This window comes from Apteryx mantelli, chromosome 15 (genome assembly GCF_036417845.1).
Source record: "Apteryx mantelli isolate bAptMan1 chromosome 15, bAptMan1.hap1, whole genome shotgun sequence".
In the NCBI taxonomy this organism is placed as follows: domain Eukaryota; kingdom Metazoa; phylum Chordata; class Aves; order Apterygiformes; family Apterygidae; genus Apteryx; species Apteryx mantelli.
In genome coordinates this window covers 4,596,756-4,619,928 of record NC_089992.1, presented here as the reverse complement: position 1 = coordinate 4,619,928, position 23,173 = coordinate 4,596,756, and the positions used below count along the sequence as shown (strand labels likewise).

General features: G+C 42.4%; 1 protein-coding gene across 1 annotated transcript in view; it reads right to left on the bottom strand.

The window, feature by feature from the left end:
* Positions 1-23,173, bottom strand: part of ADAMTS17 (ADAM metallopeptidase with thrombospondin type 1 motif 17) — a 201,021-nt gene that overhangs the window by 107,461 nt on the left and 70,387 nt on the right. Inside the window, exon 8 of the mRNA XM_067305684.1 lies at positions 18,448-18,553. Coding sequence (XP_067161785.1) covers positions 18,448-18,553 — 106 coding nt within the window. The remainder of the gene's footprint in view (positions 1-18,447; positions 18,554-23,173) is intronic.

Sequence of the window (23,173 nt, the reverse complement as noted above, 5' to 3'; positions counted from 1 at the left end):
CTACATCAAAGGGAATGTTTTTTCCTAAACACATAGTAAATGTAATGCCATGCTGATTCTTTTCACTAATGAATAGTCCCCCCTCCCTTTTTACCAGAAATAAATCAGGCACAGCATTATGTGTTTGCACTAAACAGCAGTGTAAGAACTGATTCAGTACTTTGCATTTTCTTTGTGATCATCTAATCTTACCTGCTATTCAGAATTCACATGGAATTAGAAGCAGTTAATCAGTCCCTTGAAATATTCTGCCATGGGAAGGAGTTCTATTCTTACATGAACAGACCTTGAAATAAGAGCCGATAAGAACGGCTCTTAGATTAGGAGTAGAAATGTTAAAATAGCATTACATTACCCTGCAAACCCATGGTCCTCTGTGCTCTCAGACTCACACCTATCGGCAGCCGCAAACACATGCTGCACGTTACCCTTAATACCTCAAAGCCATCGTAGCTATTACACGTGAGCATGACTTGATTTCACCTTGTGCTGTTACCACCACAGTTACTAACTCCAGTCTACGTACAGAGCGAATTTCAGCATTTGGCTCCTGCCGCGTTCTCCTCCTGAAGCTGAGACTCCACAAAGGCAAGGAAGAACAGCTTGGGCTGTCAGCTCTTAAAGATGGTCCTTTTATTCGATGTTTATTCAGAGTGAGCACAATGGGACTCAAGCTCCAGCTTCTCTTCTAATACAAATAATACAGTGGTTATCAGTTAAAGACCCTAGGGCGGTACAGAAGGAGGCCTGCAGCAGATTTATTGTTGCTCATCACATGCGAGTCCAGAAGCAAGCTGACTGACCAGTTTGACTTCTGACCATCAACATAATCACAGCAAGGCAAAATTTATCTAGAGTCACAGGGAGGCAGCAACAACAGATCTCTTTGATGCTGTTCTTTGTAAAACGATGCTTTAATGTAGCATTGCTATGAATAAAAAATAGTATGCAATGTCTCAAAGCTCTAGCCTCTCTGAAGTCTGTGCTCCTTTCCAGGACACTATTCTCAGTCGGAGTCTGCACAGTAATCAGAACTGAATCAGGACGCCAGAACTGCACTCTGGGCCTGAGCCGTCCAACTTCTTGGGTAACCCTTTTAACCTACACGCAATTAACAGCTGTTTGTTTTCCCACGGCAATACTAAATAAATGCACTTGCTTTGTTTGTTTCGCTCATTAGCAAAGCTTCTGCTCGAGACAGTTAATGTAACTAAACTGCTTTGTTTACCCTTGGTGCATTTTCCAGTGTTTCCTGTTATTCTTTAAAAGCCTGAGCCAAAGCCCACCAAAGCCTGTGCAAAGCCTCCTACTGCCTTCAATGCACAGCGCATTGCACCTCCAAGTTAAGGTCATGTATACAAATATTCATTAGAACTGCTACGATTCTCAATAGGTTTCCTATTAAAAGCCCCCAATCTGAATTTAAGGATAACGCCAAGGGCTGGAGGAAACTGATTTAAGAGATGCTTTAAATTTTTTCAACAGCTGCAACTTTGTAGCTGGTAACAGGCTACTAGAGAAATCCCCAGGATTATCATCGCACACTCCCTCTCCGGTGGGGGGAGATTACGAAGTGGGGGCAAGAGAAAAGTTTGATAGAAAATTTCACCAGTAGCAAAAGAAGAGCTCTTCTTCAGGAAGAAAGAGGGTGGCAAGAGAAGTAAAGAACTATGAGGAAGGGAAGCCTGAAAAAACACACTCAGAAGCGGAAATCACCATGAATTTTTACAATCCCTCTGTTTCAAATAGGCGCTTCAGCTGGCTGCTAACAAGATCTTCTCTGCAGCCTCTCTCTGCAAGCCAAACCTTTCCTTTTGTCTGCACATAATTCAGGGCGAGTCTGAGGCTGGTTCGCTTTACAAATGAGCAGCAATCAGGACTAGCAAGGCTACCCAATTCCAGCTGGCTGTCCCCTTAGCTGCTCATTCAACCACTGCATGACACAAAATTGCTCCCCAGACCATGGGCACTAACCTCAAAATTGCCATTTCTCCAAAGGACAACGAAACATGTCATCCAGCTACCAAGAAGGGAATGAGGACAGCAGTCTATCTCCTCTTTCACTTCTACAGATGGAAAGTCAGTGGGAGAGCCTTTCTGGTCCTGAAGGATCAACTCCCAAACTGCTGCAACCATGTAAGCTGGGTAAGATATTGGAAAGTAAGTTGCTCCCCGGGGCAACTTGCCCTGCACACCAACACAGACTAACAGAAAGGGCCTGCTACAGCAACGTCCTAAATACAGCCTGGGATAGCAGATCTCTCACTCTTAGTGAAAAGCTCAGTGATGCTACTAAGGTTTTAACATTCTTGTTTGCTGGGAAGCATGTTTTCTCTACCTGTGCTTATAAACAGGAGGATCTTAGGATGCAGATGTGCTCTAAAGGGCCCCGTTTCTGCAAGGCCACAGTGACTTGGTAAGAGCTGTAAGCAATACCAGGAGTTACACAGCACAGCACGTAGGTCGCTGGTGGCTTTCTCAAAAGAGCATATGGAAACGGTCACTCCCTGTGCCCCAGCTTGCCATGACTCACCCAGGGGTAATCTAGCATTAATCACAGAGCTAGGATTAAGCATGAGTTTTCTGTCTAAATCTCACTGGAGTAATATAAATGCAAACGGACAACAGACTGGACAATATACGTAGTGTGAGAGGGAGGAGAGAAAGGGAGATGCAATCTATCCGCTCCGGCATTTCAGCGTGGGCAGGATCACAGTGCCACATGGAAAGCCCTCTATTTAGAGCCACTGCATGCACAGAAGCCATCTCTTTATCTGCATGAAGGACACAACTGAAGGACAAAATTTCTCCCCCTTCCCACTTCCTCATCGGGAACAGCTGAGAAGGGAGTCCCACCTCTACGGTCCATCCAATCTCTGCCACAGAGGAAGATGCTGGTATGGAAGGAGGTTATACAGGGTGCATGGCTGTCTGCTGAGAACATTAAGTATGACCTTTAAACTCAAATCGATATAGGTCACTAAGCAGAGAATGTACGTCAACAATTCTCAGCAGCTACTGACTTGGGCTGGATTTGAACCAGCGACTTAGAAGTGGGAGAGGGTATATCACATAATCAAGCCTGTGAGCCGTCCAGTCCCAAATCGAGTTCAATGTTAGGAATTTTTATTAACGTTTGAAATTGAAGCTGCATCACTGGAAAAATGCCTACTTCTGAACTGGTTCAACATGTTTAACATTTCAATATAAAATGCTGATATCTTGCAAGTTATGAGGCTTCCAACCAGTCGAGAATAAAGGCATAACAGAGGCAGAAGTGAAACGGGGTTGCTCGTTAAAGCTGGAATTATAATAGGAGCTGCAGTGCAAAATGAGGACAGTAAATTTAAGTGAATGACCTAGGAAGGTGATGCATCTACAAAGCAACCAAAGAGAGGCAGAGACAGCCAGAGTGGTCAGAAGGGAGTCCAAGTGAGACTTGGATGGAGGGCAAACTAACAAACACCAGGGAAACACGCTGGGGTGAGCTGAGCTGGGGAGGAGGCAATGAAACAGCTTGCGTAACCTTCTTACAAAAACAGCGGTCACTGGGACTGTTGGCTTAATGGAAAACAGGCTTTTTCACCTTGCGCTTTTCAAACACATAAACACAGTGACTTAAATATCTTGACTATTTTAGAAGCTGTCAGGAGGTATTTTGGGGGAGTTGGAGGGAAGATGACCCTATTTGAAGTATTTTAAGAAACAGAAGATGAGCATTTTGTATGTAATGTTATCTAGGACAAGGGGGTTCAAGACGGGTGCTTAGCTATTGTTTTTTTTATCAGGAGAGGCAACACTTAAAGGGAGCCATGACTACTGGACTCTTGTTTTCATAACCAAGTTTATGTCACTCTCCAATAATGAAGTAACCAGACATTTTATATGGTTATCTACTCATCAAACAGCCAAGAAGTCAACAACAGGGAGTGAGAACACATGAACGCCTATGGTGAATAGCAGCGTGGAAAGCTGTGGTTTATTCAGCTGCATGACAGATCCGGCCCTTTATAATATGGTTTTCATTTAAAAAGAATTAGCTCTTTTGCCACAGAATCTGGAAGGCAGCACGTATGAGCTTGTGAGGCATGGGACAGAGAGTACATGAGGGACTGATATGGCAGGAACAGGCACTGTGACATTTTACTCACCCAAACATTTCTTCTAAAACCTGCTGCCCACGTGGTACTAAGATACCTGTAACAGAGCGGGCCAAACCCCACTGCCATCAATGGCAGTCCTTTTTGGTTTGATGAAAGTTAGACCAGGGCCATGAAGAACAGGGCAAATCATCTTATGATCTTTTCCCCAGCAAGAATGTCATATGCCCACACTACTGACTAGTTTTTCTAGCGGATATTTGCTCATGCAGTTCTCTCTCGAGAATCCTTGCCATTTTTGCAGAGCAGCTGATTCACAGCAGGCAGACAGCGCCCAAGGTATTCAAAGGCTTCCTGGTAAGGTGAAGGAAGCCAGCTGCGATGTGGCTGAACACTCACCCTTCCAGTAGCCTGCCCCCACTGCATCTGATTTGTGGTTGGACTTTTCCCAACACAGCAACCTTTTCCTGAGAAAGCCTCACAGTATTTCTGATAAGAATTGACAGGTCCGGGGAGTGCAGGGATTGGTATATCAGGTGGCAGAAAAAGAAGTGCTCCACCTAACAGAAAGTCCTAGGAAAAGCTAAAGGTGGTCAACATTTGTACAAATAAACTTAGTGGAAACTCCACACTGAAGAGGTAGCATTACCTCAAGAAAACATGCATCATTTTCATCTTAATATCCACTCCTTTTTGGAGTCCCAGGTAGCATCTAAGACAAATCTCTAAATGTGAGAGCTGCCAACCACAGTAGCTCCAGCAGTAAGCATTAAGACTTGGAAAGGACTGTGGGAATGTAGCACAGTGTAAACCACTTAGTGCACCACTGTCCCAGTACAGATGGGGTCTTGTCCTGCTCAGAATCCTCTCTCTTTGAAGGAAGACTTACAAAGGTGCAAAGTAAGGTACAACCAACTCCTGGTTTTCAGGGATGAGCATATAATAGGCAACACAGTGCACTTCCTTATTGCGTAAGGACTCAGAAAAGGCCACAGTGGTCCAGACTGATGATGGAGATGCAGAAGGGGACTTGGCTAGATATACACAGGCAATGAATGTACAGGAAAGGATCACGCAATGAACCCAATTGCATAGCCACTGCCCAACATCACGTGGGAATGACTAAACATGCTCCCTCTCTGCTCCCACACCCTCCCAAGAGGATCAGGAGTCCAGCACACTTAGGCTTATAGTAACAGTTTCACCATCTTTTGTGTGTGAGAGCTCCTCTGTGAGGAGTTTCTGTTCCAGCCTTTTTTAGCCCTATGGGCTTCAAAATTGTACTGCATGTAGATTCCCAGCCCCTAAACATCCACATAGCACTACACCATCTCCCCAGCAAAGAATAAAAAAAATAAAACTTCTCTCAAGCTACCAGTGAAGAGACACTGGCTACTGGTAATGATCATAGCTGAGTTGTGGTTACCCTAAAACAGGAAAACCTTATCTTGGGGACAAAGTGTAACATCCCCACATTTGCATTGATCTGTTCCCTTGCCCTGCATAAGATTTAATCCATTCTTTGGACATAAAAAATTCTTTCTTTCACTTGCTTCAATCTGCTTTCAGAAAGCAGGAAACTGTTGCAGAAGAAGGAACACAGTGACTATGAATGAAACAGAGCTCAGTGGTGGGCAGGAAAAGACTCTACTCATTTCTCTTTGGTGAGCAGAGGCTGCTGTTCTCCATCTGCAGCTCCTTGTTTTCAGAAAGCACCCTGGTGTGTCACAGAAGTAACATGCTGAAGAGTAACAAGCTGTTTGCTTTCAGCACTGCCTGCAGTGGGTGAGAACGAGACCTCAGAAAATATGACATGTATTTTCTCAGAAGATGAAAAGGAATACAAATCTGTAGGGTGGAAAAGAGACAAAACCTCAGGGGTAGCTGGGTGGGAATGCCCACCCACCAGGGAACCAAGACAAAGGCATAACCTCAGTAAGAACAACTGACTCGTCTGGGTAAAGCCTCGTCACCCAAGCTGTTATCAGTCTAAGGGGAAGCTCATGAATGCAAACACTTAAGTACACCTTTCTAAAACTCCTGCAAATGAATTCCTAGGGTCATGCACAGCTATGATGTGAACTGCAGAGGGTCAAACCTGAACAAAGAGATTCAACACGAAACTCCCTAACAAGAGAGAGAGGAATGCTGGTGGAGCATATTTGCCAAATGTGTACAACACAAGTAACCACAAATGTCCCACACTCTACGCCACCAGGAAGCCACCCACTGCTGAGAGCTGGGGAAAACGAGGCAGTGCAGGGAATGCACTGTAGGAGCCAGGAATGATGGCTGCCTTCCCAACATGGCCAGATGAATTCTGCACTCATGGAGGTGGGAAGGAGGAGATGGCCAACATCAAAAGACAAAGAGGTATCAAGTAACTGCAAAGTATATAATTCTACCAGCATCAAGTCTTCTGAAGTCCCCAGATAAGCTGGTGGATGTGTTTTTTATGGTTCCCAGAGCAGCAGAAAAGCCTGTTCATAGGAAAAATATTTTTCAGGTTTTCTTATTCTTACCAGTGTGGTCTAGGCTGAAAATTGCTGTGGGTTTTCAGACTGCATGCAAGAAGAAATGCATCCAGTGTGACCATCTTACACTGATTCCTCAACATGACAGGTGACTGCAGCAGACAGTAATAAAGCTGGGTGCTCTCTTTTGCTTGAAAGAATGAAAAAAATGTTTTCTGTCCAGAAAAAAGGTTGCACAGGAAATGTGTGCTCTGGCAAGAGCCAGACTCCTTCAGGTGACGAAATATGCTATAAAGACATGACATGTTCGGTAGTATCCTTGCCACAGCCACGTCCATCACTCAGGTGTGCTCCCCATTCTTAAGGAAACTTTGTTTCTGGTTATGCTCCTTCTATCTACCAGCTTGCTAAACTCTTGGGATTTTTTAATAAAGGAGCAGCTGGGAAAATAATTCATAATCCCCAAATCACCTGGCCTTGGCTGTTCAAAAACTATTTTAAATGTTCAGCACACAGTGTTACTCTGTCTCCCTCATTTGATCAGCAGGGAGAGACTTGATATCAAACAGGAACATTGCAGACTATGGCTTGTTATCAAAGCAATTTGGAAATGGTATGTTCAGACCAATCCAGACCAACCGGAATTCTTCAGGTAGCGAGGGTGCCTACAGACCTTGAGGCTAATGAAGCCAAGTCCGCTTTCATATTGCCTAAGAATGCCATACAAGAAAAGAAAAAGTAAAAGGCAACTTGAAAAGAGATATGCTTGCTTTCAGTGACTCTGGCTTGAACATGTGAAGACAAATTAAAGAGAAGCAAAAAGAAGACTGTCATCTTCATAAGAAGATATCTCTTAAGAGGGTCTTTAGCTGAAAAGAGGTACGGTTTGCATGTCATTTAACTGATGACAGCTTTCTGGAGACAGCGTAGGAGTATTTCTCAAAACAGAGTGCATGTGATTCTGTTCATCACACTGAGATATGCTGCCTGAAATAATGTATTTTGCAAACCTGGTAAGGTTACTTCAATAAACACTGTAAAAACTTCAGGTTGACCTGCAGGGATGTTCTGTAGCACTTAGGGTTATGCTAAGATAGGGTTATGTTAAGAAAATATGTCAACATTCTTCTAAGTAGAAGGTTTTTGTTTGTTTGTTTGTTTGAAGTGGGAGAAGCCTCAGGATCATGTCTGGATTAGTATTGAGAGGGTATCTGTAACAGAGTGAAATAATGGAGTGAAAGGTAAAATATACCCAATGGAGAGGATGACCATTAAAAATGAGTACATGGGAGCTGATGTTTATGCACACTTGAGCAGAAAAGCGGAAGATGCAGTAGTTATTATAATGCTTCTATTGGAAAACCCAGTTCTCTGCATATTTGTTTAAAGCTACAAAACGCGTTTAAATCAAAAATCCACTGCCAATGCTCACAGTGGCTCATAACGAATAGTAGGGAAGAGTTCTGCCCTCTTTAGCTAAACCTATCCCATATTACACAGCAAGCAGCTCTACTTGAGATAATTTGCCTGTGGAAAGGTGCTAGCAACTAGTTGTGTTTTCAAGTGGAGAAAAGCAACCTCTCTTTTTTCTTTTAAGGAAAGCTCCTTCTCCTAAATATAAAGACTGCCTAAACTAAGAAGCACACAGTTTGTATGGAGTGTTCCTTTATCTTCACTAGCTTTAATATTTATAATTAAAATGAACATTAAAAACACCAGGTTAGAAAACCTGCCCTTGCATTAGCTATCTCTGGAGTGATGATGGCAAAGAGCAGGGCGGTAGGAAGGGAGCCCAGCGGGCAGTGGGTGGGAGCGACAGGCAGGCTCTGAACTCTCACTGGCAGGTGAGAGTGGGCTACCAGGGGACGGGCATCAGAAATTTCTGAAAGGTCAAACCATCCTGTATGCAGATAAAATCTGGCATACAAAATGAATGGCTGGATGGAATTGGAGCAGAGAGGGAAGGCACAGTAAAAAACATTGATTTTTAGCACATAACACACTCAACTGATGAGGGCCCAGCAGGAAGGAAACTTTTCAGGTAAGGAAGACACAGTGAGAACAAAGCATTATGATGAGACTCTTTTTGCTCTGATTTGCTTTACCTAGACAAGAACAAAAGCAGAAAACTGAGAAAACTGTGGATTATTCTTCTGTTTTTTGGAAACTGGGGTTCAAGTAAAGACACAGATGACAAAACTCCCAGCTGGGTTGGACTGAGCAGTGGAAAGAGGCCCAGCGTCTGACGTAGGGAGGGTTTTACAAATGGGAACGGACCAGTGAGAACAAAGAAGGCCTGTTTATTTCGTCTGTCTAGTAACCTCTTCTCACTAAATTTTATTCCCCAACACAACTGTTGGCCAAGAGGCAGCCAACCTTGTTCCACTACAGTGCAACCTTCCACTGACATAACAGCAAAGAGAACCACAATTTTAGAGGCAACAACATTTCCACTGGCATTGCTGCTGCTGAGTTATTACAGAAGGCTTGTCCAAGTGACAGTCTGGGATTTATCACCTTCTCCAACTCTGCAGTCATTTTCACCTGGAACCTGTTGAACTCAGCAGGCCAGGCAGACAGCCTGGGTTACAGGCTATTGGAAACTAACTGCTGGTGGAAAAGTAAATACTTCTGCTAGATTGCTGCCCTTGTATAAAAACAAATGCTTATTTGGTAAATGGCACTTGCAAACCTAATATTTCCTGTGTTGGTGTGTACTGTAGAGGTTGCACAATGAGGACTTGTACGGTTCCTATGTTTTGGGTCACTGGGTGCACAAGGCTGTTGCCAGCAAAGCCAACGAAGTATGAAACCAGAGCCCTTCTAGCAGGAAGCATATGCAAGATTTGCCAAATCATTACAGTCCAGCTATTTAACATGGCCTTGGCTTACTCAGCAGAATAAGCCTTCAAAAAGAAAGACATAGCTGGCAAAGCCACAAAGCTGTTGATTAAACAAAAATTATGTTGTCTGGAAGTTTCTAAATGACTGTTGTTTGCCTGTTTGGTGCAATTTTATGTTAACTAAAGCTGCACAAGATGCTCAAAAACAAAGAAGTTAGTGGGACTCAGACAGAATATTGCTTCACGAGGGATTACACAGACATGCTTTACAAAGCGTAGAGTAAAACCATAGACGTCCCTGCCCAGAACCACAGAAATGCTTGCCACAAGAGTCCAGAACGCAACGTGAGGTGGACATTCCCACGACCTGTTCCAATGTGGTTCCGCTCCAATACTGTAAATAAACTACCAAACTTTGAAGATATAAGGGGAAGAAAAGATACATATGGTAGGGGAAGGTACCCCGCCATAATGCTAGGATTAGCAGGTTCAGCAACTGCACCTTCAAATATTTTGCAGTTTTGCATAAAATCACACCTACTATCCAGACAGTCTGACACATGAGACTATTCAAACCTCTCCGTTTCTCCTTCAGAGACTTCTTTTTCTCTATTTGATTTCCCCAGCATTTCTGCCTTCCCCAAATTCTGTTCAGTTTCTACCAAATGACCTCACTAATTGCATCTCACATTGAGAATGATGATCCATGAGCACCTGTGCATGGTTCTGATCCTACTGTCCGTGCAAAACCATCTTGCCCAGCCATGGTTAATACATCAGGGATATTCTGCTTCTGGAACTTAAATTAGCTCATTCAGGTATCATGTCTTGTATTATGCTGGCCAAATACACCTTATGCTTGGTGGCCATCACTATTTCTTCCTCAACATCTCAAGTCACACCATCCATTTTTGCAGAAGTCTCCACTGAATTTTTTATTTACAAATGTTCAGATCTAGACCTACCTTTGATTGCTGCTTCCTTGTGATTAACTTAGGTGGCACAGTTCTCAGTTATCTTCAAGCTACTATTATCCAGTTACTTAGGTACATTATAGATTTTTATGTCTAAAGCAGACCTTTCAGTGTGTTACTAAGCACAAGAAATACCTCCTGTAGTTTCAGGTTGTACCTACTCCTCTTTCAAAACCAGAATATGTTATTAAATCATTGTTTAGGCCAGATCAGTCTGATTCTGACATACAAAGAAACATGATGAAATAGACAGTGTTTCATTATGTCCATTTGGAGTTGTACAGAGAAGGGCAACTTAACTGTGAAAATGTGCTTGCAATTATCTGTGGAAGAAGAATGAAACCTGGGAGGAGGGGAACAAGAGAAGGGAGCCTGGGAACAGAGAGAGACATTCCACAACAGATTTACAACACAAATGGCAGAAAATAAAATTAGCAACTCTGGGGTGGGTACGGACTGCTGCCAGCATTTTTGGCCAGCCTCAGGGTATGTCTACACGGCAGTCAGTCACTCCCAGGAATCCTGGGACTGCACTGCACTGGGACGGAGACATACTCCGGTGAGATTTAAAATGAGGCGTTCTGGCACTAGCAGAATCTAGATGGGGCAGTAACTGCCTTATACAAACTACATAGCTACTCAGGAAGTCTTAGTGCAGCAACACAGTTACTAGTACGTGAGCTTGCTAGAGTAAGCTTGCATGGGACTGTCTCCTTTGGCATCCAATTGACCCTGATTTTCAACCCCTACAAATGCAGACATATGAGTGCCAACAGTCTTTTTTGCAGTATGGCCAAAGCAGCCACACAGGGTTTTGTAAAAGCACAGAGGGAACCGGGCCATAGCTCTCCACCACAAGACAGAACTGCAGTGCCATCAAAGTAGTATATCCAGTCACAAGATGGATATTTGGTCGGATTGCCACAGGCTACATCCCTGATCCATCACACAAACGGATACTACCCTACAGGCTGGCCACGTCTTGTTTAAGGTCTCACTTCGGTAAAACATTCAAGTACAGGAATGAGTAAGAGGCCTGGGGACTTAGATCAGTGAGTTTCAGTCAGGTGGATCTGCACCCCAGGTATGATGGGTTCATCATTGTGTGTGGACTGGATGGCAGCACTGGCATCCACAAAACAAAACAAACAGTCAAGCATACTCACAGTACCCTGTCCCACACCCTTCTCTGCATCTGGGCAAGGGTCTGAACCAATGCCAGAGCTTCTTATATGGTCTAGGAACTCACTATAAAGAAAGGGAAAACAGTTCAGCACCTGTAAGTCTCAGCTCCCATCCAGGGATGAGCTGGAACAGCTTCAAGACTCCCTGAAAGCCACAGGTAGAACTCGGCGCTCGAACCTGTCCAGCTTCTTGGATGGGTTGTACAGTCTCCGTGCTGTGCAGGTCCAGCATCACTACCAGGGATATCCATGCTGCCTAGTTTCAGTGAAGCCAGGGTCTGTCTCAAAGAGTTATGTGACGGCAAAGACCAAACTGCAGGCAAAGCACAGGACTCCAGTTCCCATTTGCACATGGGTTTAGCTAGGACTGTTGGAGTGGCTGCTCTCTCCATAATATCGACGGCTGATGGGGTGTGCCCTTGATCCTCAGGTGTTAATACCAACAAGTCAGACCATAAATTGTAGTGACTGGACAGCAGAAACCTGGCCTCTGCCCTGGAAGCAACAGTCTCTGGCAGGAGAGTGAGGCCAACAGTTGGGCAGTATTTCCTTTATCTATCTCAGCTAACTCTGTGATCATGACTAAGACACCTCAAAGATACAGCGCAAAGGCCAACTTAAGCCATCTGAAAAAAGTTATTTCCTTCTAGATACCTTTCTAAAGCAGTCAGGTACAATGTGCAGGCAGAAGAGAGTGTGTTCTAGGTATCAGAAACCAGACTATTCCAGCTCTCCCGCATCCTGTGACCAAAGGCAAATTATTTATTCTCTGGGTGTTCTTCAGTTTTTCTGCTTCACATAAATTCCCTTAAGTCCCAGATGAAAGTCTGAACTGTTATTACTCATAATTTCAACACACACCAAACATTTTCTACCCACCTACAAACAGCACTACCACTGAAACCAAAGGATGTACAAACAGCCTGCAAGACCGTCCAACCCATGCAGCCATGCAGGCTGTGGTGTCCACACACTCTGAATGGTTCCTGTTCTACTCTGTTAATTCACATTTCTGTGAGGACCTTCTGAGTTCCTCCCCTCTTCCCCGCTCACAGTCTTGTCTCTCTGCCTGAGCCCCACTCCAGCATTGCCATGTCCAGCACCTCTGTTTAATCACCTACCTCACAAACACCATCAACACTCAACCTGTATACAAAGGAACACCAAAGCAACAAAGTTAAATGCAATAATCTGTCCTTTACAATTGGCTGTAAAACCTTAACTTGTTCCTCTGTGGGCATGTGTTAGGCTAGAGTCTTTAATTACAAGATGAAATAACACCCTTTGCACAGAACTTCTGCCTCATTCAGAGGACAGAGGGACTGGAGGTGAAACTGAAGTTGTCCAGATAACCCTGGAGCTGAGACTTCGGTGCTTCTCAGAGTTTCATTCTGCAACTTTAGTAAAATTGCTTTTAATGCCTTTTGGGAGGTAAGTAGTAATTTGGGGATGGAGTGCTTCCTGGCAGTTAATTTGTGTACTTTTGCAATAGCAAAGAAGAAAAACATTCCACAGAAATTCAGGTCAGGGACAACATGCCTGATAAAATGTGGGACTAACTCATGCTACCACTACATTTCAAGCATTTGCAAGGTCTGCCTTTTTTCCTACGACTGATCTCACTGTCAGCACCACAACACCCTAGGATCCTACTGGTGGTTGTTTTGCTCATACTTCCAAAAATCTGCTCTTTAAACATGTTATGAAGAAAGCCCTGCATTTGCCATCATTACAGTGCAGAGGGTCAAATGAGCAACACAGAGCGGAAAAAGAAGCCCAGATGGGAGCTTTTATGAAAAATAGGTTTAACATTTAAAGTTAGCCAGGTATAAACTATACTCCCCTGCCTGCATCAGTAGAGTCAGTGCATTCAAGGTTAGACTATGGTGAGCTGCTCTAAAGAAAACAGAGGGAGTTGAGGGGTTTTCTTTCAAAACAGCCTTCTCAGCTCCCATATCCTGCACCTAAACGTCATAATCTCAGGGTAAAATTGGAGGATTTGCAGCAAAGGTCCCTCCATTTTTTATGGCATTTCCAGAACTGCTGCCCTTACACTGCCACCATGGTTTGGCTGACTGGCTACATCGCTGCTGGCTTCTTGCTGATTGGAATCACAAAACAAACTGCTTAAGGAAAAGAATCTGCTTTCTATCAGCTTAGTGTGCGCTCTGCAGAACTACCGGACTGCTCAGATCTGTGTCCCATTTACTCTGCTGGGTCCCCAGGTTCTACATTAAACTTTTCCAAGTTTAATGGAAGTTTAAAGGCCAAATCTTTACACCTCGCGGGGAGGGAAGGTGGCGGTAATTTCCTGTTCTAATTCTTTGGAAGTATGCTTGTATGCCTGCACTGCGCTGACCTCAATTTGCCAGGGCAAGCTGTCACGGGACATTATTCTGTACAGGTTTTGGAGCTGTTCAAGATGCATTCTCTTTCAGCCTGCAATGTTTTGACATGCTTTCCTACAGCTATTTGCATGACAGAATCTCTCTGCTGGATGCTGCACTGGACAGATCAACATGGTAATTTATGCACAAGTTTATTAGCATAAATGCCAGGCCACAAAGGGAACATCCACAGAGCATTTTTCCCTTACATGCAACCCCACTATCACTTGAGACACACCACGAAGGCTATAGTTAATTATTTAACAAATAAACATGCACCCTAAAGTCATTTTAACCAAGCTACATCTATCGATAGGTATGTTGAAAGCAAATAATCATACTGGACAGAAACCCGCTGTTTCTAAACACTTCTCTTGGCTGACTCCAAATCCAAAACTGTTTGTGCTCTATAGGCATTTTACCTTTGGACTTGTTTTTGTCCTCATCTGTTTCAGCTTCAAGTTTCAGGCCATGCGGTTTCAGACTGCTGGCAACAGACTGCATCTTGCTTATTGTCAGTTGATTTTGATTCACTTAAGGGCATCTGACACAGCGTGGCTTGCAGCCATACTACCTCCGGCTGTTCTCACCATCCAGGCAGTGCCAGGTTCCCCAGCTCATGAATGGGAATCTCCCCTCCCCACCCAAGCCTCTCCCGCCCCGTCCCACAACAGGAAAGCCAAGGCTGCTGAGAGAAACAGGAACGGCAACAAAGCTGGCATTGTTGTCCTGAAAAACCACTGGCTACAGCCCACCCGCTTCACTTAGGGATAAGGGATATAAAGATGAATCCCAGCTTTTGTTTAAAAAAAACGTATTTGCCTTTTTCTTTGGAAAAATGTCTTGAAAATGGTAACAATGTCGCTGCTGCAAGCAAAAAGAGAAACAGGGGAGGGGGAAGTGGCACGACTTTTCTACAAGTCACACTGTTCAGGGTGGCCTTTGGGGTATGAATCGCAGAGCAAGTTCACACTGGCGCAGTTCATGGAGGAGGAAGGAAGCACCATTCAGGATGCCATTGACAACACTAAGGCATTTTTAAGCTCTTACTGATGGGGTTGCCCAGAAAGCTAAGTAATACATGGGTAAGAAAGGTTTCAACATATATCTATGTTTATAATTAGAAAACCTTGGGCTTATAATTTTAGGACTTCAGTGGCCACTATGATCACTGAGTCTTCTCTAGCATAGACCAGAACGCAGCACTCCACCCAGCAATCCCTGGGTAAAAAAAATAAATAAATAACTGTGGTTGCATTAAAACATGCTATTTTAAAAAGACATCCACTATTGACCATGCTGGATGAAGGAATGGTGCTTCCTGAGGGTCCTGTCTTGGGTGGTGGTAAGTTTAGGATTTGCAGCCTTGTCTTATATTTAGTGGTCTCTACCCTGCCTGTTGAACTGTAACAGCAAAATCCTTCTCCTAGACTCTTTGTGGAAAAAACAATATCTAAATACAAATGGATGCTCCATTTGTGTCCATGACTCAAAATCATCTTTCCAGATTTTAAGATATCAATTCAACAGATAAAAGTTATACAACTCACCCAATAATCAAGCAAGAGCAACCTTACAGCTTAAAGCCTGCAGATGAATATTTATAGGACCTATAAGCATCACCCTAATGGACCTACTTAATGATGTCTCCATGTTTTCATAGTGCAGCTGTCTGTAGTACTGTTTTTGCAGTAAGTCCAAATGACATTAGTGGCAGATTAGGAATCTGACACGTCAATTAGTAATCCATTCACTTTTTCCAAGTCTACATCAGAAACTATCTGTGAATGCCAAATAGAGCTTGTGATCTCCACGAACATTTGTTAGTCTCAACGCAAGAAGTAATAAATCTCAGCTTTTCAACACTCATAAGGAAGTCAGCCTTCAATAAAGCTCACAAGTATGACTCTCCAAAATTTATATTTTTGCCAATATGGATGTAAGTTTCGACTGGAAATGTTTTTTTCAATAAAATCTCAGAAACATGTACCTAGTCTTGGTTTTCTTTTTTAAACTTGAAGACCATCTGCTTAGCTTCCTTGCCTTTGTCTCTGCAAGGGGTTTCCTTACATTTCAGTCACTTAACTTTTATTGCTTTGCAGGTAAGACCGGCAAACAACCCTTCTATTTGCACAGGACACGCTGAAACAAGACTGCTCAGAGAACCCTGCTGCAGTTCAAAAACAGAAGCAGAGGCCTGACCCCTAGTAAGAGCAATAAAAAGATTCCTGTTGACTTCAAGGCCAGAAAGGCACCAATAAATTGACCAAACTTTGAAATAAATAACCAGGTCACTGGTGGATGACAGCATACAGGGACAATTTTGATACTCAGGGAGGGCGATGAGAGACAGATGGTATTTTATCCCCCTCTCTATCTGCCTTTGGCATACCAAGGCTTTGATTATGCATGCATATAGCTGGACATAAGCAAGGGATGAGGGGGCAGAAGGGCTGGAGGGCTCACTTCCTCCACAATGGGATCTGTGGCTCTCCTGGAGCAGATTCTCCGCATGACAGCAAACTCACTGTCCAAAGATTCTGCATCTGAACAGAGATCCTCCAGGGTACTGAACCCCAGCTACCCTCTGTCGACCCCTTTGGACATTTTACACTCACCTCTTGAAATTGTTTTCCAAGATGGAGGTAAAGAAAGAAAACCAGAGAAAGGACACTGTGGTCTTACCACCAAAAATGCACTCAGAAAAGAAAATGGAGTTTGCCATTTTCTACACAGATGGAGAGCTGTATCCTAAAGCATTACATCCCCTACTTATGTTGTGGATTTTTTGCAAGGTATTATTAGAGGGAACCTTGACAGGCTCTGCTGGGAAACTTGGCAAACACTGGGGCAGACCAGTCTCACTCTCTTTTACACAGCTGGATTTTCTACAGCCCAAGTATTTTTCCCTCCTGGTCTTGGCCCATCCAAAGATGAATGTTGAATTTCCCTTAACATTACCCACAGGTTAATTTGTTATTAAGCTTAGGCTCAGTTTAACATCTTGGCACGCGGTTTAAATAAAACTAAAACCAAATGTCCTTCATTTCTCCTGCTGAAACCACCCTTGGTTTGGCTCAGCTGCCTTTGGTGTCACTGGAGGGTGAACAGGAGATTCATTTTCATCTTGTCATTTTTGGTAGTAACCTAAATATCCTCCATGCAACTTTGAAATATACTGCCATAAAATAATTATTTGTCATGGAATGGGATTGGCCATAATCTGAACATGATACATTGGCTCCAATTTAGCTGTCAAATCCTTATTACTGCTAGGGAAAGAAGATACAATCCTGCGCAACATGCTCTAGGTGACCCTGCTTGAGCAGGGGGGTTGGACTAGATGATCTCCAGAGGTCCCTTCCAACCTCCAACCATTCTGTGATGCAACAGGCATACAAACAGTAGGAGCCCAGAAGGGTGCAGATAAAACTTCAGCACAGCTTCTCGCTAAAGTCACAAGGGTGGGATTTCCCTCTTTCCATCCAGATAGAGGCTAAAGGAAGGAGTACTTGGAAATCCCATAGGCACAGCCCCTGCCCCTGTATAAATTTGTTCCTGGTCTAATTCTATACATTACACAGTTTTACTGTGACAAAGTGCAACCAGAGTGATGTTAATGGAAAGGGAAAAAAGCCTGTAAGTATTATGAGTAAGTGCATATTACACTTAGCCTGGAAGGCAGCGAGTGTGGTTGCTGACCTTTGGGTTAACTCATTAACTGCATTAAGAAGGTACAGTAAATGACTTTTCCAGTCAATTTTGTTTTCTTCTGCCCATGGAATATTTACAAGCAGCTTAACGAAGTCTTCAAAGTCACCTGCAGAAAGTACCTGGTAATCTCATTCTGAAAATTTCAGTCTGACTATGAAGTATCACATTCTTAGCTATTTTTTCCAGTCAGTGTTCAAAGTGTGTTGGTTAGCTGTGATTGAGCTGATAAATCAAGTTACATGATTTCTTTCTGTTGATCACATAATAGCACTTAAGGGCATTTCCAAAATGCTGATGTTTACAATTTCTGCCACAATAAATTATTTCACATGCAGAGGTGAAACTCTAACTAAAGTATTCAATTATTAAACCCCTTGAGAGAGACACGTGAACTTCAGAGAAAATTTAGCAAGTTCAAAGATTTTGAAGTTAATGTCGTTGTTCTGGAATTATTCTACTGTGCAAATAAAAGCAAAATTTGTTTCTAATTATTATTATCAATCATGTCAGGGAACGAAGCCTCTTCACACTGCTCAAAATCAAAATGTAGAGTGGAAAATAGGGAAGGGTCAAACTAGAAAGATTTGTGTGTGCTGAAATGAATATTACATATGTCTTCTAAAAAGTAAGCTATTCATCAATTTGCTTGATGAACCAGATCTATGAAATCATCACAAACATGCCACATTAGTAACTTCATCTGTATGGCTTCAAATACAAGTCTACTACAGTGGCATCAGCAAAGAAAGAAAGAGAAGGACCAGTTCTTACTTGTGCCCAAGTTCGTGCGCAATTGTAAATGCCAGATTGAGACCGTTGTCTTCAGCAAGAACACATTTTCTCTTGGCACTGCAGACACCTCCCAGATAAGCAATCCCTGCAACAGAACAGAGAATATTTCCATCGGAATTGGTAAAACAGCTCATGCATTCAAACCAGACAGCAATAACTTAGCCAAAATGATAAAAAAATGCATCTAGTATGGAAAATATTAGAGCAGTTTCTCAAAAAATCATCTGAGAATCTTGATCGTCATCCTACAGAGAAATCAGCCTAGATTTTCATCAGACAGGAAACAACTCAAGCTAAGCATGCTCGCCCTCACTGTTTTCATTGGAAAATATATTTCACTGTCCATAGAGACTAAAGAATTCATCTAAGCTTGTCTATTAATACCCCCTCCTACGATATTAAAAGATGCACTGAAGTAGCCTTAACAAGCCTTGAAATGGAGTTCACTTGACTTCCAGTATCCTGTTGGGGCAAAGCAATAAAACAATAAAAGCCGAGACTCTCTGAAGAGATCTTATGTTTTCCCTTATTTTCATACTTAAAGAAAGCAAGAGTAGCAGAGTCAGAAAAGCTGGCAAACTATAGATGGTGAGTCACAAAGGCAACGAAGGTGGCACAAGCCTTCTATGACTTAGTGGAATTTAGGATTTGATCCCACAGACAATTGCTCAGTACTCTCTGGTCCTGTTCGTGTGGGCACCAGAAATGGTTGTAGGCTGAAGTCAAAAAGGAATCCAGAAGTTATGGCATGAAACTTCTGCTGTGGAAAAACAATAATCCTCAGATGCCCTTCCTGCATCCAGACTGTCCTCTGCACAAAGTGCCAGTATACATTTTGGAAGCTTTGTGACTGTATCCCTGCCCATTCAGAGAACAAGCTGCTAATGAGATCTTGTTTCATCTTCCACCAAGAACACACAGTTAAGCTGTTGGGAGTTTTGCACAAAGATTAAAGATAGAGAAGGAGACTAAGGATGCCTCTAGCTGTGTAAGTCCTCTACTCCTAAACAGGCATATCTCAAAAGCCACACAAACAGTGCAAGCAGGCACACAAAACAGGATTTCCAAAGAGCATGCAGCAACCTAAATGCTGACTTCAACCTGTCACTTCCCACAGCCTTCTGCCATGCTGCAAGAAGTGGGAGTGTCAAGACCTTCCACAGCTGCCCTTTAATTTTTTCAAGCAGACATATTTGTTTATTTTTGCCAGAAAACAAGGGATCTATTTCCTTGCTATTGCACTGTTCTCCCAGAGAGGCAGTTAGGATCTAGCTGCCTTTAATGTGAAGACTACCATTGCGCAATGGAAACACGATCTCACTTTTTTCTGTCAGAGCTGATAAAGCTTTGTTTATCAGGGTGCAAATGGTGTAAAACTTTAGGCCTGGAAGAAGTCGAGTTCCAGTTTTATGAGTTTTGACAACAATATGGATACGGATATTTATCTCCAGGGCAATTTTTGATGGAATGAACGGGTGGGCAACAGCCCTTTACTTCAGCATTAGCAGTAGTGAGCAAAGGCAGGGCAGAAATCAGACACTAACATTTGCTTATTCAAAAAGTGTTGATTGTGGAAAGCCAGATTCATACCAGATGCAAAAATAAAATCAAGATTTAATCTTTTCAAATCAATGGCCATAGAAGGCTGGATTTCGGTACTCTTCATAGACTGACTTGCTTTTACCCTAAGAATAGTCATATGGATGTCAAGAAATTGCTCAAGAAGTAATATGTTACTTAGAGAAAGAGATTGCAAACTCAATCCACATAACTGATAGCCTAACGAACAGGTTATAGAACAGAACCGCAACCGCAGGCGTCTGCAGTGTGTCTCCTGCTACGACCACGCCTTCCATTTCATTTAAAGATCACAAAACACTCATGGTTGACTTCTGAAAAGGGAAGATGATAGTTCGCCTGATTTAAATCTGCTATCATGCACTTTTATAGTGATTTATAAATAATAATACCCTTACCAATAGCAGTCTTTTGCTTCCAAGACTACTTGGGATCAGCGATTTCTGGGAACGCTTTCGGCAGAAGGAAAAAACAATTTGGGGAAATATTAGTTTACTATAAAACCAATGGCAGAAGGTCTGGGATTAAGAAGAACAGCCAGGTTTTGATTTAAGGGAAGGAAAAATTGAACATTTGAGTCACAGAAGGTAGGGATGGAAAGGAACAATTATGTGACTCATCCAATCCTCTGCTACTTCAGATTCGTGTCTTCTGTCACATTTTAGAATTCATAAATCTTCTCCCAGCACTTGAACGTGAGTTGGTGTGCTGGGAAGGAAGGACCCTCCATGCCAAGTTGCTAATCTGCTCCACAGCTGCCTCTCCATCAGAGGATGTACTTAGGGATTTTGCTAAGGCAGAGATCTGAGCACACTGCACTGTGAGAGGAGACAAAACTGTGATGGCCCATCAGCTGCTGGTAATCCCAGTCCCCAGCTGAGAAAGAGGAAAGCTACTGAGGCTGTTGAGTTTGCCTTCACTCATTAGCTTGCCTAGCCCAGGCAAGTGCTGTGCTATGACCCTGTGACAAAATTATCAGCCAAATTATTACCCAAAAGCCACTCCCGGAAATCCATCTGCCTTTTGGGTCTAAGGCATGTAGTCCATCAGGTGCTGCAATCAGAAAAGATGGTACAAATATGTCTCTGTAGACCCAACTCAGCTGATGTTCACTTTTGCTGAATATGGAGGGACATTTTAGTTACATTTCAGCAGTTTTAGGTACAGACAACAGCAATGACCAGAGCAGGATTGTTATTGGAAGACTTGGCAGCATTTTGCTCCTGCTACTAATCCCGATTATTCTGCCTTTATCTGCCACTTAACACTGTCAGTATCTGCCTCAGTTATATCTATCACATGAGGATATAACTGAGAAGGAACAAAGCAGTATTGTAACTCAGCTCAGTGGTCAATCAGGCAAGCAAGCTTAGCTTGAAATGATTCATGCCAAAGTTTTCTGATAAACTTCAGAAAACAAGACTGCTTCAGTGTCTGCTGGCACTAGGAGATGGAAGGGGGCAATATTTCCATGTTTGGAAGATGTGGTATAGCAAAATAGTCTAGAGCTCTGGCAGTGTTTTGAAATACGTTAAACATAAATTAAAAAGTAATATAAATCATGAAGGCCTCAAATGTTAATACTTCTAAAGTCTCTCTTTAGCAGTTCTAATCCTACTGAACCTGACTGGCAAGAACACTGTTCTGTGTTAAAAGCCTCATTACTTAGTGGTGCAAAACTTATGATTAAGGACTTGTACATTCATCAGTGGCTGAAAAAGAAGCTACAGTAGCTCAGTTACAGAGTCTTAGTCACCTTATTTTTATTTTTTTTTCAATGTTTAATGTGAATCCTTTGTGGATATTTTATAATATTTGGAATAATGAATATCAAAACATAGACATCTACAATTATTTTATTATTGGAATCATTAATGACATTTGTTGCAGCATAGTCCAGGGGCCAGACAATATAGGAATGGAAGTGGACTGGGGTAGGAAGCTTATAATACTAGAAAAGCAGAGAGCAGAAAGCTTTGCACTGTATGAAATGAACACAGTAAGAAGTCCAACTTATCAGCTGCTGAGTGCTTATTAATAAGAGTCATTCTGGAGCAGCAAGCTGGTTATAACAAATTGTTGTAACATTTTGAGTCTGAAAAAAAGTTTGCCTCAAAATTTAATATATATACATAAATATAAATACAAATATATATATATATATATATGTATATTTTGCATCAAACCATTCCCCGAGACTATAATTATCTTTTGGACAAGTATATTTTCCCATGAATTCTTTGATTAGAACATAAATAGCAGATATGCTGCTGATCTACAAATTGATGAAATAACACAGTTCTTTAGCAAATATATCTGAACTGTTAGGATCAATGCAACTTCTTTGTAACCCACACAGTAATCCATGAAATTGATATGCAGAGAAAAATACACCTTTAACTGACAATGATAGTAGTACAATGCCTTGGTAGCTGCATGAATATGATTTATTTTCTCCACTGGGATGGATGGAAACTGTTATTTGATTTCACCTCTAAAAATTCAGGATTTTTATCTGAGCCTTTTGATTCTCCAAAATTGAAGCGGAAACTTCATGAGTTCAGACATGCTCATGAAATTCCTGGCATGCTGTAGTTCTACCAGACTGGGAATAATATAAGAGGAACTTCTCTTCATTTGGCAATTCTGCATCTGGCCCTGGCTGGGAGACAGGTGCATGAAAATGAAATATAGGGCAGAAAGTTGAACTGAATTTTTTTTTTTTCCAAAACTCATCCTGTGCTCATAGACAAATACACAGACAGCAGCTTTCTTCACAGACAAAGAGTCCTTATCTTTCTAGATCCACTACTAACCCCCAGCAGCTACTACAAATCTATTCTTAATATTAAAAAAGGTCAAGCAGAAGCATCAGTGGTAGAGGGAAAGGAAAGCCAATTACTATTTTTACTAAGTGTGAGGGTTTTTTTGCTTCCCCCATGAGAAATTGCATAATTACAGCCTATAACTTCTGTGCTTGGGTTTGAACATGCAAAGCTATCTGCACTTCCACAGCAAACCCTAGGACACAGGCAACTGTGTAAACTCAGATTTATCCAAAAAGTTGTCATACATAAACAGTTTGCAGCTGTTGGCCTTTCTGTCAGCTAATGAGCCCTCTGCTAGC